General features: G+C 43.6%; 1 protein-coding gene across 10 annotated transcripts in view; it reads left to right on the top strand.

Moving 5' to 3' along the window:
* Window positions 1-15,586, top strand: part of myo18ab (myosin XVIIIA b) — a 138,339-nt gene that overhangs the window by 66,497 nt on the left and 56,256 nt on the right. For all 10 annotated transcript variants that reach the window (XM_079166144.1, XM_079166143.1, XM_079166136.1 and 7 more), the window contains 2 exons: window positions 3,015-3,080; window positions 9,154-9,282. In XM_079166144.1, the coding sequence (XP_079022270.1) occupies window positions 3,015-3,080; window positions 9,154-9,282 (195 nt within the window). The remainder of the gene's footprint in view (window positions 1-3,014; window positions 3,081-9,153; window positions 9,283-15,586) is intronic.

The following is a 15,586-nucleotide window of genomic DNA, read 5'->3' as shown; positions in this document are numbered from 1 at the left end:
TACGGACAGTGAAACCTACTAATTTTGCCCCAGCAGGTAACAAAACACCACACCAACTTATCTTCTCAAACTAACACTATTAAGTTGGTTTAAGGTTCCTTTAAATATGTACCAGATACCTTTCCTAATATTTATCAGTTACTTTTTGAAATCCACTTGAACCACATCCACATACATTTGATCCACTGCACAGCACCTGAATTTCAAAATAAAATGCGTCACTTTTATAGCTGGTTTGCCTGTTACTCCCGTTATTTTCTTGCTCCAAAACAGAGAACACCAGCAGCAAGTAACAGCAGCTGAGCTTTCATTCAAACAAGTGTTGCGGAGCACACAAGACCAAACTGCCTCCTAAGTTACCATATGACCGGTTGCTGACAAGCAATGTAGGGAAAGGGGAAGAAGAGATATCAGGCTTTGATACACACAATACTTCTGTTTTAGGTTTACACATGAAAAGAAATGAAAGCTATAAAGCATGACGCTACATATACTGCATACGTCCAGTACATGGAGGGCTCTTGGTACCTTCTACGTGACCCTATTGACCTATCTATTCACCTACATCTGCCATGTAACATACCATGGCATCAGACAAATGAACGTTCAGTTTCTTTGTGTTTTTAAATGAAAGATGCTTTGTTTGGGATCTATGTGCTGAATATATTTTTTGTTCCAATGTGTTCACTCTGTATTTCTATTTACAGCAACAGACACTCACAGAAGAATATTCCAATAAAAAAAAGAAAGATGAAAACAAATTGAACAAACAAATAAAGAAATCGAACATGAAAATAAATGTAAGCACATGGTCAGTGGTGCACAGCTTGTCTGTATATTACTGAGGTGAGTGATTTGTAGTTATTTTCTAGTGTGACTCATCCGTGCAGTTCTTTTGTAGGTACGTGAATGACTTGTTCAGTTCTGTTCGTGTTAATCCTCCCATAGAAGCAGAGCTCGTTCTTTTAGCAGCTGAGAGCTGAACAAAGTTTTTAGTTGTTTTTTTTCCAAAATACACCATTTGAAAAATAAATGGTTATTTTGACTTTTTTTTAAATATGTGAAGATCAATAATAATCATAAATGATGTAAAATCACCAAAAACACCATTTTCTCTGCAGTTTGTTCTCACAGAAAACACTAACGATTCATGAGGACATTAAATCCAGGTCAGAGGTTTTTAGTAAAACATAGTTTCAAAGATGAGCTCACGTTGTGACACAGTATCACTGTATGTTGATTTTGATGATGAATCACATGTCTTCTGTGGCTTTGTTCTCCAGTAATAAACATAACCGTGATGATGTCAGATTGGTAGAAGGTTGAAACTCTAAAGTCTGGAGATAAAGTATTTCTCAGCTTGCCCTCTACATTCTAATCTCCCTGTGTGAACAGAATCCCTTCATTCCTCCCGCTCTCCTCTCTCCGCTGTCCTCTTCCTGTTCCAAGAGCGCTCTTGTGTGTAATTAATTATGATTGCACAGGCTGGCAGCATACGGCTACTGTACTGATTAATTACCGGCAGTGGAAGAGCTCTGTCTTTCCGTCTCTCTCTCTCTCTCTCTCTCTCTCTCTCTCTCCCCCCTCCCATTCCCTTGTCTCTTTCCACTTTCTTTTCTTGTCTCATTATCTTTCCATTCCTTTGTATAGGAGGCAGAACAGTTTAGAAACCCTGAGTATATGATTAATGCCTTCTCTATATTCTGCTCAGGCAGTTTATAGCAGCCTTGCACAAAGGTGTGAGTAGCCTTTATGAGTGGGGGGGGGGGGGGGGGCTGCTGGAGGAAAAACATCTCTACAATCTTGTCTTAGAAGGTAAAGAATGTTTTGGGGTTTTTCAGTTTTTTTGTGACTAAACACCCGATTTGCTGAATTTGTGCATGTCGGTTAAAAGTGGAGTACACAAAGTACATTGAAATGAATAGCAGAGAAGATTTAACTGGATTCATTAAGTGAAATCAAGCTCTCCTCTCTTTAGCACAACACTGGCAGTAAAGTGGCTCATGAGATTGGAGATGAGCTTAGAGAGGACAGCCCAGTCAGACAGAACTAATGGTAGCCAGTGCTCTGGGGAGCGGGGACCCAACAGTGGAGAAGAAAGAAAGCAAGGGCGATGGCTGAAAGGAGGCGGTCTGAGACGGAGGAATAATATGAAAGAATTGGGTTTTCAGAGAAAGATCATTTTGGTAAGCTGAGCCCGTCTGAGAGAACCCTGCCTTTCTGCTGCTGACGGCCCAGTTCTGTCAGTTCCTCTTAATAGAGCGTGATGTAGCCATGATGTTAGCCGCCAGATGGTGTACCTGCCAAGAGCTTTTCAGACCAACCAGGCAAACAGCAGAGAGGAAATCCACCATGTTTTCCACCATTCCCGTCAGCGTCCTGTCCCTTAGAGGCTCCAGCCTCTGTGGAACCTGACATGTAAAGTTGCATAAGTAGTATTATTAAGTCTTGCTGTTATAAAACCTTGAACAGAGTGAGATATCTCAACAACAGACTCACAGGAGATGGTAACATGCTGCACAAAACACCAAAGCAGCAGAGATGAGATATCCAGACTTTTATTAGTCGTAGAGCTCAGACCAAAAATGCTTCACATCTCATTAAGCTACTTGACAGTGTTTGTGAGGTTCCACCTTTAAAATGGAGAGGAGATGATTTTCCACCAAATCAACTCATGCAGACAACAAACAATAGACATAATATTCATAGTACACAACAAATAGAAAACAGTACGACAAATGAATAACATGACACATGATAAACAGCAGAAAGATGCTACATCTATAAACCACATCTGAAATTGAGCGTTAAACAGATCTGACTGCTGCTGGAACAAAAGAGCTTCGGAGTCGTTCAGGCTCACTGAATGAGGTTCTGAGTTTGTCATAAACAGTGTGATGGATTGCTTTCAAAATGCACAAGCGTTTGTAACTTGGCCTTGTTCTCCTGATGGCGTGGAGGTAAGGCTTGATTGTGTCCGTCTGCCTGCTGACTGCTTGTTCTGCTGTTTGCAGGCGGTGGAGGAGCTGCTGGAGTCCTTGGAGCTGGAGAAGAGCAGCTACCACATGGGGCTGAGCAGGGTGAGTGGAGTCACAAGCATGCACACTTTTCATTCCATTCTTCATGTAAGGGCTGCTTCCATAACGCTGCCGCTCTAATGAACTGCAGAGTGAAGCCTTCATTTGAAAGGCTTGTTACTATAAGTATATTTTTGATCATATGGTCTTAAGACATCTCCCTGTTTTCTGTACTGCTTTGCTTGTCATGTTCTGTTGATGCTGTTTTTCTGATGGCATTACAATCGTATCTACTTTGCCGACTTTGCTTTCTGTGTTAGATGTTAGATGTGGTCAGTGAACCTCCCTGCACAGATTCGTACGTCTGTACATCTATAAATAAATACATTTAATATTGATAATAACAATTTTTAACACAAGGACATGCTGAGATCAATACATCAGATCAATGAACTGGTAGTAACTGCCCTCTTGTACAGTCTCTCCTCCGTGCACTGTCACGTTTATATTTAGTTCCCTCTGCAAAAGCCCTGATGATAGGTGTTCCACCATAACCTACCAGCACCATCAATGACATTCATATCACCACAATAAGAGAAAACCAGACGTATGCCAGCACGTTTTCCTTTACTCTACAACCTTGTGATGAAGCATAGAGACAGACGGAGGCTGAATGCAGCACACAATTCACAACGGGCGACTCAAAGGACGTAATACCTCACTGTCATGCTCGGCTTTCAATATGAAACATGTGCAGGAAGTGTTGAGTATGAACTGAAATGAAGTAGGGAATAAAAAGTATTCTAAAGTATTTCTGTTTAACAAAAGAAAGCAGCAGAGTAGTATGCATGACGTTGTAGTACTGGTGGGATGTAGAATATGCAATTCCACCTCAATGTTCTTTATTAGGAACTGGCCTTTTTTTGTATATGCTGGCAATTATTTGAATGCTGGTTTTCATTGAGTCTCTTCACTTCGCTGGCTTCAACTTCTACCCTAGTTGAATCATTTTTAGAACCGTAACCTTCAACCCTAGAAATGCATACAGGTACAAACTTACAGCTGAGAATTCTCCCCTGACAATTTTGCCCTTACATTTACCAATCAGCATCCACAAAGTCTGTATGTTTTTCATTTATTTTCAGAAAACAACACTTTCTATTGCCGTTATTACTTTGAAGCAGTTGCCAGCTTCTTTGCAGGAAGCCCTTAAACTGACGTGAAATACTCCACACGTCGCATCAAATCAGGTTCTAGCTGTGGCAGCTCGCACTGACCAAACATTTCTGGCAGTTGCATCTTTTATGTTGCCATCAAGGAGTCTGGGCTTCGAGTCCCAACGTCTTTTCACTCTGTGACGCCCTCAATTAGGCAATTACAAAGCGTTTTCCATTCTACTCGGCTCCCTTTCTGGCATAATGTGTGGTGGGCATGGAGAAGTCAGGGCTGTTTTGTCCCTGTGCGGTGACGAGTTTTCCATTCTCACCTTCAGTAGTCCTGCTGCGTTCTGTTGTTATGGGGAGGAGCGGATCCTTCTGGCTCTCTGTATCTGTGACCCTTGCCAAGCAGCAGTCAGACACTGCCAGACTCCAACTCTTTGATATAAAAAAACTAGCTAATCACAAGGAAAGAGACAGGCTGATGGTTTTGTTAATTAGATCTGTGAATGTCTGTGGAATAAAGAACAGTGAGCGCCTTGAGCTGTCAATTAGAGAAGTTTCTTGGCAGATATTGCAGAGTTTAACCTTGCCTTAGTGTTGCTGTGTGTCAGTCTGTATTTGGCCCGCTACTTCTCCCAAGTTCAGAAAAAAGTTTCAATTCAGAACTTTTTTGTTCCGTGGTGTTGGTTATATTACTAATGCCTGTTGTTTCACATTAGTTTAACTGGCAGACGAGACACACACAGGTCCAGCCATCCCACTCACTGGGCCACTTACTCTATCTAATCTCACTGTGTACCTCATGCAGTGTGGGAATCATTTTGAATAATGAATAAATGAGCTGCATCAAAGTGGAGAATAGCATATGAGTAATACACCAGCATTACATTATCTTCTCCTTCAGTAGATGAAGGTTGCATGGTGTCCCTTCAGTAGACTTGTTATCCAGTTTACATTGCAGTTAATAAGGTTTGGCAATATTAAAATTCCCAAACTGACGATATTGCTTTAAGAAAAACAAAATTGTACAGAAAAAGAAAGATAGATTTAAATGTAATTTATTGAAAAAGAATGTTCCATGTTCTTATTTAATGAAATGTTCTGCTTCAATACATATTTGTTGGCATTTAGTTTTTGAAAAACTACATTTTCCCTGCGGTCAAAAATGTTTGCTCTCTTCCACATGCACCTTTTATTTAGCTGGAAAGAATAACACAACAGTGTAATAGCGTAGCTTTGTTGTGAGAATGATTATCACCCAAAAGGAAAGTGTCACCCATGATGACACATGAAGTGAGGACTGTGCAGGTGGCTGCATCTCCTCCAGGCTGCCAGACGACCCACCTCTCACTGCCAAACTGCCCCTGTGGTTCACTGCCAACTTGTACGTGGCTCTCTGCCTGATATCATTAAAGCATCCCTGCACTGACTAAAAGGTCTCCAAGGAGCGCAGCGTTCATGTTAGCCAGATGTGTTATCTCCTCCCCGGCTGGCTTCACTTCGTCTGCCCACAGCAGTCACTTGTTCTTCTCTAATCGTCATGTATACAACAAAATACCAGCCTCCTTATGAGACCTGGCTATCATTTGAAATGTTTCGATATTAGTTCCAGTGTGGCACTTGAGTTTCCATACTGACGATTTTTATTGTATGTAAAATATCTCTGCAAAATGCATTTTTGAGATACGTTAATGAAGAAGTTAATGTTCTCAAATGTTAAATGTCTAATAAAATAATTTGCACAAGAACAAAAGGAAGTTGAAAGTAAAACATCTAAAATTGCCAATTTGACTTATTTCCGCGTATCAGTAATCTGATTGTAGAAAAAGTAAATCTAACAACATTTGGAGCTGAGGTGGAGCAAGTGAACAGTTTAAAGTTTCTGGGAAACAGCATCACAAACAACGTGACATGGTCATCACTTATCTCCATCCTGGTTCAAAAAATAAACGGCTGCATCTCTTGAGGAAGCTTAAGAAGGCCAGATTCCTGTGCCAAGTTCTTGTTAACTTTTACAGAGGAGCAATAGAAAGCATCCTGACTGGAAAGATTACAAACTAACATGGGATGTGTACGGCTCAGGACAGGAGGCTCTACAGAGGGTGATTTAAAGCACCCAGAACATCAGTGGTACCATCTACTGAGCATCAGTGGTATTGGTGACAAGAGGAGCCTGTGAGGAGCTGAAGGATATCTAAAGACACAACCTGTTCACCCTGATGTCATCTGGAAAGAGATACACAAGTATCAGCTGCTGAACCTCCAGACTTCAGAGCAGCTTGTTTCCTCTGGCTGTGAGACTTCTAAAGATATCCTCCTCCCTCCACATGCTGTATGATATTTAGATTTGTGTTTGTTTTTTGTGTGTTTTTGTAGCAAAACAATCCGCATTTCGTTCCACAATCCTGTTGAACAATCACACTGAATGAACCTTGTAACCTGGTGAACTTGTGGCCAAAATGATTATTTGATCGGTATTGAGATCACGATTATTTGTCATGATTATTCATTGATTTTAGGCACTAGATATTTTTATTGAACTTTGAAATTTAAATTAAGAGTCCTGTACAAATCTTTGCACGTAAATAGGATTGATCCTTATTCACAGTGCGTCTCCTAGAAACACAATAGAGATACGATTGTTCCAAAACCTTTTACCCGTAATTAAACCCTTGAGAACTACACAACTATGCCTTGTCCACTGCTGCCATCTTTAAGAGAGTCCATTGAGAGTCCTCGTTGAAAGCTGGGCCGGCCCTCTTCTTTTGTGTAAAGACAGAGCCACTTGCAAACGATTGTGCTGATGAGTCTTCGTATAGCAGTGATTCTGACTGATGGACAAAAAACTAAGGATTGCTTTTTAAAAGAGAACAGATCCATGGATGTCCTCCAAATGGTTCAAAAGCAGCTTTCAGTTTACTCTTGGCATGCCTTGGATAGCTGTCTAAGGCTAGTCTTACAGGAATGGTAAAAGGTTAAATCAAGGTCGTGCTAGATTTGATATGCAGAGTTTTGTGAGCGAAGCACGCATTTAAAACATCAATATCACAGTCCATCATGTTCAATTCATTGTGGGAGTGGCAGTGCTCTTCCTACACAGGGTCACAGCTTCCTCTATGCAGAAACCTTTATGGTGGACATGCTTTAAGCTGAGCCTGGCTAACTTCACCTACTGCTAACATTCCTTTTGATCCAGGCGAACCTCACACCTCTGGCTGCCAATTTACCGCTGGTTGAGTTACCTCTGGCTCAACTTATTGCTGCATACCTCTGAGTCATTAAACACAACCCCGAGCTTCTGATAGTTGTGATATGAGGGGCTGTACTCCCACTCACTCTTGCTGCAGAGTGTTGCTGTTCACAACATTTCTCATCCCAGCATGTCGAGGAGCAGCAGACGTTTCCTACCAATCCTACACCCTGGTCTCATTAGAGAGTAACTACGCCCAAAAGAACGTTTGAGAAGTAAAACACTCTCCTACTAGTCGTTTTGTCAACAGTTAATTACATGTGTGCTGGTGGAGGCCTTTTCTTTAAAAACTGTGGATGAAAGCAGCAGAAGCCGTACATTTGCTCATGTGTAAGAGAATGATTGTCTGAGGATACGTTATCAGAGAAAGAAAGACGTGTATGAGAGGACAGGTGCTGTCAGACATCGACGAGAGATCCATCCCTCTTCTGTGGCATTAAACACAACACATGGGCTATTATTATTGATCAATACTAGTCTTAATAATCTCCACATCCATCAGTGTCTGTGCTTTTATTGGGGGCTTGCTTCTAGTGGTTTGACAGAATTTCCATGATATGAATTTCCTACCAGTGAAGCGAGTTCCTGCAGGATCTGGAAACCCCTCCTTCAGTCTGGTGATTCCGGTCTCTGTTGTGGAACAGAGCTCGGGTTCAGCTATCAGAACCAAATAAAAACGGCCATGAGAGGTTGTCTGTCTGAGGCAGAGACTCAAAAAACAATGACACCCGCCTCTGCAGCAATCTCCCTTGCTGCGTGTGATTACGCTGCGTGTGACTGCTTTCAGTCCATGCAGACCAGGAGGAAGGTTTGACTTCAGGCTACAGCACGTCACTTTAGTTCAATTCTTCTAAATGGTTATGTTCATGTTTTAATCGTAAATTTTAATGGCCGCAGTGTTTTTAGTGGCCTCCGCTGTCACTGTGGAAAAAAACAATCATCTGTTTTGTGTGTGTTGACATGAAAAGTGATCGCACGCTCTGTATCTTTGTTCATCCTTCTTTCTATGCCCGTATGAATACATATTCTATCAGTTTGTTCAGTCCAAAAGTCCACATTTCTTGAAAACACATGATATACACATTAACAACACAGGACGTACACACTGCTGAGCCCTCGACACCTCTTGTTCTTCTTTTGACACAGTATCTGCGCGGCTTCTCATCAAAATGAAACTATTTTTAAATGACTCAGCTTTGCTCTCTGTGACACAAAAACACAACCAGGCTGCAGCCCTGTCAGAACACCGGGGAGCCTCGTCCTCCCATTCATGATCACGCTGGACGGCAGTAGACAAAGCACTCACAGTCTGTCAAGAGTATACTGAACTGAAAGTGAAACACATCTATGCTGTGTCAAAGTTACTTAACTAAAACAGTATAGTTTCATTTTCAGTTTAGTTCCCATTAGAAAATATTCTATATATAGCGTAGACTTAAACTGATATAGACACTTTTATAGGTGGCTAAAATACTTTTTACTGCTTGCTGCTGTTCTTTATATTTTCCTCTTTTGTATATTTACTGGTGTGCCCTAACAAAGCAGAAGTATTTTTCATCTGATTACTTGATTAATCGATGGAATAATCACTAGAATACTGGATTACTGAAATAATGGACAGGTGCAGCCCTATTTCTCTGTAACTGACATTTCTTTGCATTTGTACGTGACATCTATGTGTGAAGTCTACTTACCATGTGTCTAAACTCTCCCTCTCCTCCTGCAGGTGTTCTTCAGAGCGGGGACTCTGTCCAGACTGGAGGAGCAGCGAGACGTTCAGACCAGGAGGAACATTTCTCTGTTCCAGGCTGCCTGCAGGGGATACCTGTCCAGACAGGCCTTCAAGAAGAGGAAGGTAAGGCTGCTGCGACAGATCTGAAGCCTCTATCATGGCAGGACCCAGAGGTGTTTTTCATGTCATGTTATATCTAACTACGTAGCAAGGAATCTCTTCTCTCATCTGATCTACGTCACACTTGGTGGGTGTATTGCTGGGGTTCCAACGGAGTGCTTTGTCAAATTTGGTGCAATTTGGACATGTGACATGTACATAGCGCTCTGTGAGGCAGCGGTGGGGGGCGGAGCTTCTGGGCTCTTCAGTCCAGCATGTGGTCTGCAGCAGGCAGAGAGCGGCCGGGGAGGGACACTCCCAGTCGTTGAGAGGGAGACAGATGTCCTCATGTGCTCTCACTGGACACATCACACACTCCTACTGCAGTCCACTTCAGTCCTGATGGGAAAATCATCCTCTTCTCATGATCAGTCATGTGACAGTGTGTTGGTTGTATTCTACATGTGTCTGGTCCACTCATCCTTGCTGCTTTAGTAGCATGGCCCTATTAAGATACAGTATTGTCAACTCGCTATATGAATACTGGCATTCATTTACAATACATTCCGAGTGCTGTTACAGAGAGGAGAAGTGACTGAGTCTGTCTGCTGCCTGCTGCTGTCACATTTAACACACTTGACACAGGATGTGAGAGAGTTGAAGGACAAGAAGGCCTATTGATGTCAAAGCGAAAAGCAAAAGTGCCTACTTGGCAATATATCAGTTTTAACCAAAGGCTAATAGGGAATCTGATCACATTAATGAGGCAAACTGCCAACTTTTGGTATGAAGGTGTGCAGAGCTCGGAGCGGTTGCAGCAGCGAGGAGAGGCCAGACCCACAGACCCAGACCCACAGACACCAGACCCACAGACCCAGACCCACAGACACCAGACCCACAGACCCAGACCCACAGACACCAGACCCACACACCCACAGACACCAGACCCACAGACCCAGACCCACAGACACCAGACCCACAGACACCAGACCCACAGACCCAGACCCACAGACCCAGACCCACAGACACCAGACCCACAGACCCAGACCCACAGACCCAGACCCACAGACACCAGACCCACACACCCACAGACACCAGACCCACAGACACCAGACCCACACACCCACAGACACCAGACCCACAGACCCAGACCCACAGACACCAGACCCACAGACCCAGACCCACAGACACCAGACCCACACACCCACAGACACCAGACCCACAGACCCAGACCCACAGACACCAGACCCACAGACACCAGACCCACACACCCAGACCCACAGACACCAGACCCACAGACCCAGACCCACAGACACCAGACCCACACACCCACAGACACCAGACCCACAGACACCAGACCCACAGACCCAGACCCACAGACACCAGACCCACAGACACCAGACCCACACACCCACAGACACCAGACCCACAGACACCAGACCCACAGACCCAGACCCACAGACACCAGACCCACAGACACCAGACCCACACACCCAGACCCACAGACACCAGAGCCACAGACACCAGACCCACACACCCACAGACACCAGACCCACAGACACCAGACCCACAGACACCAGACTCACACACCCACAGACACCAGACCCGCAGACGCCCAATGTTAGAGATCCCAGTAAGCGCTCTACAGATATTGGTGAAATCGGTAATGCCGGTGTTGTCACAAGTTTATTCACTGGTGGGACATGGCCTCCCTACCCTGAACAGGGCATGGCACACACACATGATATGCTCCATGGGTCCAGCCCCTTTAGCAGAGCCATAATGTAGCGACACAGCCGCGATCCCACACTGGCTTCCCACCCACAATCAATGCCAACTCTGCTCGAGGTCAAGCTGAAGGAAAAGTGAGCAGGCTATGATCCCTGGTCCCTGTAGTGGTGAGCGAGTGCATTATCCTGTGTTCATGTGGTTTCTATAGACCATCATGGCATTTCAGCTCCATCAGAAACTTCACAGTGAAATGTGAGAAGTGTTTAAACCCAAAGAGATACATTTACTTTTTAACTAAATTAGCTTTTTGGGTACTTCACAAGTTGCCCTTGTAAAGAACTTTGTCTTTGCCAGTTTATTTTCTGTGTGTGTGTGTGTGTGTGTGTGTGTGTGTGTCTGTCTGTCTGTCTGTCTGTCTGTCTGGGAAGAGATTAAGCTTTGGATCTTTGTTCGCCTTTTATGATTATTTCAGTTTATTCTGTCTTGCTGCACTGGGCTCAGGCCTGCCTACCAAAATGACTTTTCAAGGGCATTTAAGTTTCTCTTCACCACCCTGTCTCCCCGGAGGACTCGCTTTCAGCCACATCTCTCGGGGTAAATGGAAATTACATGTAATTGATGAAGTTTGGCATTGGGTTCATTTATTTGTGACTGTTGTAAGCAACTAGTTATTTGCTAGTGCACATTTTGTAGTGATTCAGGCAGATTCTCATAGGAAGAAGAAGAGAACACTCATTAGTGGCTCTTCTAATGCAGCGCTGCATGCCACTGTATATTCATTCTCCTCTCAGGGCTTAGTCATCTGTGGATTTTAACTTCCTGCTCTCCTTGTGCATTTCTGGTGGGGGGGGGTAAAAGCTGTAAATATATTATGGAGATCAAGGAATTGTTAGAAGATGAGATGTTTATATGTCTCTTTATTTGTCAAAGAGCGATAATGAAGCAACTTTTATGAGGGTGATTCAAACATTACCGTCACCCAAATGACATCATCATGAGGACAGAAGACGTTACGGTCCAGTGAAATGGAAGTACTGTGACATATTCTCCAGTGTTATACAGTTACAAGGTAACCTGACCTCGTCATTGGAAACTGTTTAAAAAAGGGCAGGCACTTTCAAAAAAGACTTGCCAGGTGATTGGATGAACCATCTGTCAATCAAACTGGTCGAAGCCAGTCGGGAGAAGAGAGAAAACTTTTCACCTTCAGTGATGCATTATTATTTAATATTAATTATTATTATTATGGCCCACTGCTCTTCTTGGCGAGATCCGCCCAATGCAGCATTGAAGCGCTAGGATTGGCCGGGCGCCCATGGTACTGGACCAAGGTACTGGTAACCTTATTTGTTCAGGTCCTGTCCAATAGTCTATCCTTATCCTAACTACTCGAGAATCGTCTCTGCCTCAACCAGCTACGCAGGGCGGGTCTGTTCATGAAGAGCAGTGGGATTCATTATTACGCTTCAGTGTCGTTCTTTGTTCTTCTTTCAAAGAGGAAATACTCTCCAGATGCTATTGTAGCATCTATGCTAACCTCTTCAGGAGCCGCCATCGTTGGTTAGAACAGTCACCTCTCTGTGTCGCTCACAGCTAAGCCACGCCCATAGCTGCCAGTAGCTCTTCACAGGATGCTGATTGGTCCGGTCTCTGATTCACTGGACACCAACACATTACTTGAAGCCTGTGATATTTCAGCCTACGATTCTCGCGTGACCTCCAGCTGCCCTGGTCATTTACAAGAGGGATTTAAAGCAAATTTGATTGGACCGCTAAAAAGTGGTTGGGCTGTGAATGTAGTATGATACAGAGCTACAGAGGACTGTGGCAACACACACACTTCCCATATTGCTGGAAGTTTGAGATAGATTGATGGATGGATGTCACGATATTATTGGTTGAAATGTGTTGGTGCTAGCTTATGTAAGCACGTAAGTGTATATATGCTTATGTATTTGTGTGTGTGTGTGTGTATATATATATATATATATATATATATATATGTGTATACTCTATATGTATGTATATAATCCACCCAACATGTCACCAATTGAGCCCCTTTATTGTGAAGCAGCAGCAGTATATAGTAAATGTTGGGTTGGCATCTCTATTAAGGCTGCAGCAGAGTGAGCAGTAAACTGTGAGAGCAAATATCAGCTCTTTGAATTCTTTTGAATCCTCTTTGTGTTTAAAGGCAAGGTGAAGTCACCAAAGAAACAAATAATACTGAGAATACAGTGTTATTGATCAGAAACTCTTCCCAGTGTACTCCATTATCTTTTCATTTGACCACATTATGCCTGACAGACAGTTCTTCTGTAAGCAGTCATTCTTCTTCTACAGGGTTCAGAATCTGCCAAACAAGCTGGTGAAAAAAGTCACTGCAGATTTCAAACCCACTGGGTATCAAATCAGTATTGTCTGTCACTCCCAAATCTGTCTCATTCAATTCTCTGGTTTGGATTAAAGCTTTAGTTTTTGTGCTAACTCCTAGTTTTGTCAACGACAAACGTCCATATACCAGATTTAAATTTGCTCGGGCTTTTCATATTGCCACCACACAAAATCAATTAGTTTGTTCCTTCATCTAGTTTATTTTATTCCTGCTCGGGGGAATGTCGCCCGTTTCCTTCCAAGTTCTCTCTCCCTGTCTGGGGGAGCAGCGTTCAAAGCACTCCGGGAAATGTGTGTGTGTGTGTGTGTGTGTGTGTGTGTGTGTGTGTGTGTGTGTGTGTGTGTGTGTGTGTGTGTGTGTGTGTGTGTGTGTGTGTGTGTGTGTGTGTGTGTGTGTGGTGGGGGGGGGGGGGGAGCTGGAGAAAGAGAGACTGCCTCGCCATGGGGGAATAGACAAATAGAAGAGATCCGCTGGCTGCTTTGAAGCCCTGCAGCCTGCCTCTCCTCTCTCTATCTCTTTGACATTCATGGTGAACAGTTGAGAGTGGAGGAGCATGGGGGATTCCACTGCCAGCCAACCAACACTGAGCCTAATTAAATAGTTGCCTAAAGACAGAACCCCCCCCCGCCTTCCCCTTCCTCCCAGCTGGGAACAGGTGGGCTCAGGCAGACACTGCTGCTTGGTGTGTGTGTGTGTGTGTGTGTGTGTGTGTGTGTGTGTGTGTGTGTGTGTGTGTGTGTGTGTGTGTGTGTGTGTGTGTGTGTGTGTGTGTGTGTGTGTGTGTGTGTGTGTGTGTGTGTGTGTGTCGAGGTGTAAAGGAGAGGTAGAGGGCACCCATGTCATTAGTTTCTTCTGGATCATTTTAGGTGACCACTGTTTACTTCTGCCACAATGCTGCATACCCAAACGGTGAATTGATATTCTTCATGTAGAAGGTGTTAATGACAGCTGTGAGTGTTTTACCTACTGCGTATTGAATCAGAATCAGCTGCTTAAAATGTTTAGTGTTGGTAGGAGCATTCACAGAGCATATTTCTGCCTGTCAGTTTCCACCCACCTGTTTTAATGCACATTTTCAATTTGCGTATAAAAACACTGGAAATTTGAAAAAAAACAAATCTGAATATTGCAAGAAAATATTTGAAACTTTGAAGAGTCGGTGCATCGATAAGAGCACAAGACAACAGAAACTAAATCAATCAATCATGCTGTAGCTTAAACATCTGCTGGAGCTTTACTCTAAAGTTGCAGCAGAAGAAAACATCAGAAACAGTGTTTGGAGTAGGGCTGCAACTAACGATTATTTTAATAATCGATTAATCTGTCGATTATTTGTTCGATTAATCGATGAATCGGATAAAAAAAAACTACAAACTAAAAAGCATTAATTTCCAACCCTTTATTCAAAAACAGAACTGACAGGGCTAATTCACAGTGCAAAGAATCTTCAGAAAGTGCACAAACAGGTTGCTCGAACATCCCTGAGCTGTGAAAGTAATAATTCAAAAAAAAAAGGACTAATATCAGGAGTGGGGTTCAGCGGGTTACCCACGCCTCTCAGTGAAGGGTAGACACACGCTGATCCACTCAGTGTGGCGCGCGTGCAGCCCCGGACATCTCAGGGCATCACAGACCTGTTGTTGCTCAATCTCGTGCGGCTGAACGCCACTTGTCCCTCTAAGAAGCTGAACGCTGACCGTAACTAGTTAGCATGCCGGAGTCTCGTTCGTTATCGGAATTAACCAGACAAATCGCTCCACCAACTAAGAACGGCCATGCACCATGCGTCCCTCTTAATCATGGACCCAGTTCAGAGAAAAACCCACAAAATAGAACCGGAGTCCTATTCCATTATTCCTAGCTGCGTTATTCAAGCGACTGGGCCTGCTGTGAACACTCAAACATCTCTGCCACTTATTGGGGGACCAGGGACGTGCGGTCAGGTAAGGCAGGGGAGGCAGAGCCTCCTTTTTATAGTCAAAATCGCTGAATGTGCTCATGTCGTGTTCAAACAGAGAGGAGACACGCGAGGTGAGGCAGCGAAGAGCTGTGCCTCACCTCAGATTGTGCAATCCCTAACAAACTGGGTTGTGCACGTGCCTTTTGCTTTCTCATTGTTTGTCACCACTGTAACATTTGTAGACACTTGTATTATACGTCCTTTCTTTCCATAGAATAGGTCATGTATTGTATTTCACGTGT

The sequence above is a fragment of the Pholis gunnellus genome, assembly GCF_910591455.1.
Source record: "Pholis gunnellus genome assembly, chromosome: 9".
Classification (NCBI taxonomy): Eukaryota; Metazoa; Chordata; class Actinopteri; order Perciformes; family Pholidae; genus Pholis; species Pholis gunnellus.
Note: the sequence above shows the minus strand (reverse complement) of the source record. Positions and strands in the feature narration are given on the sequence as shown.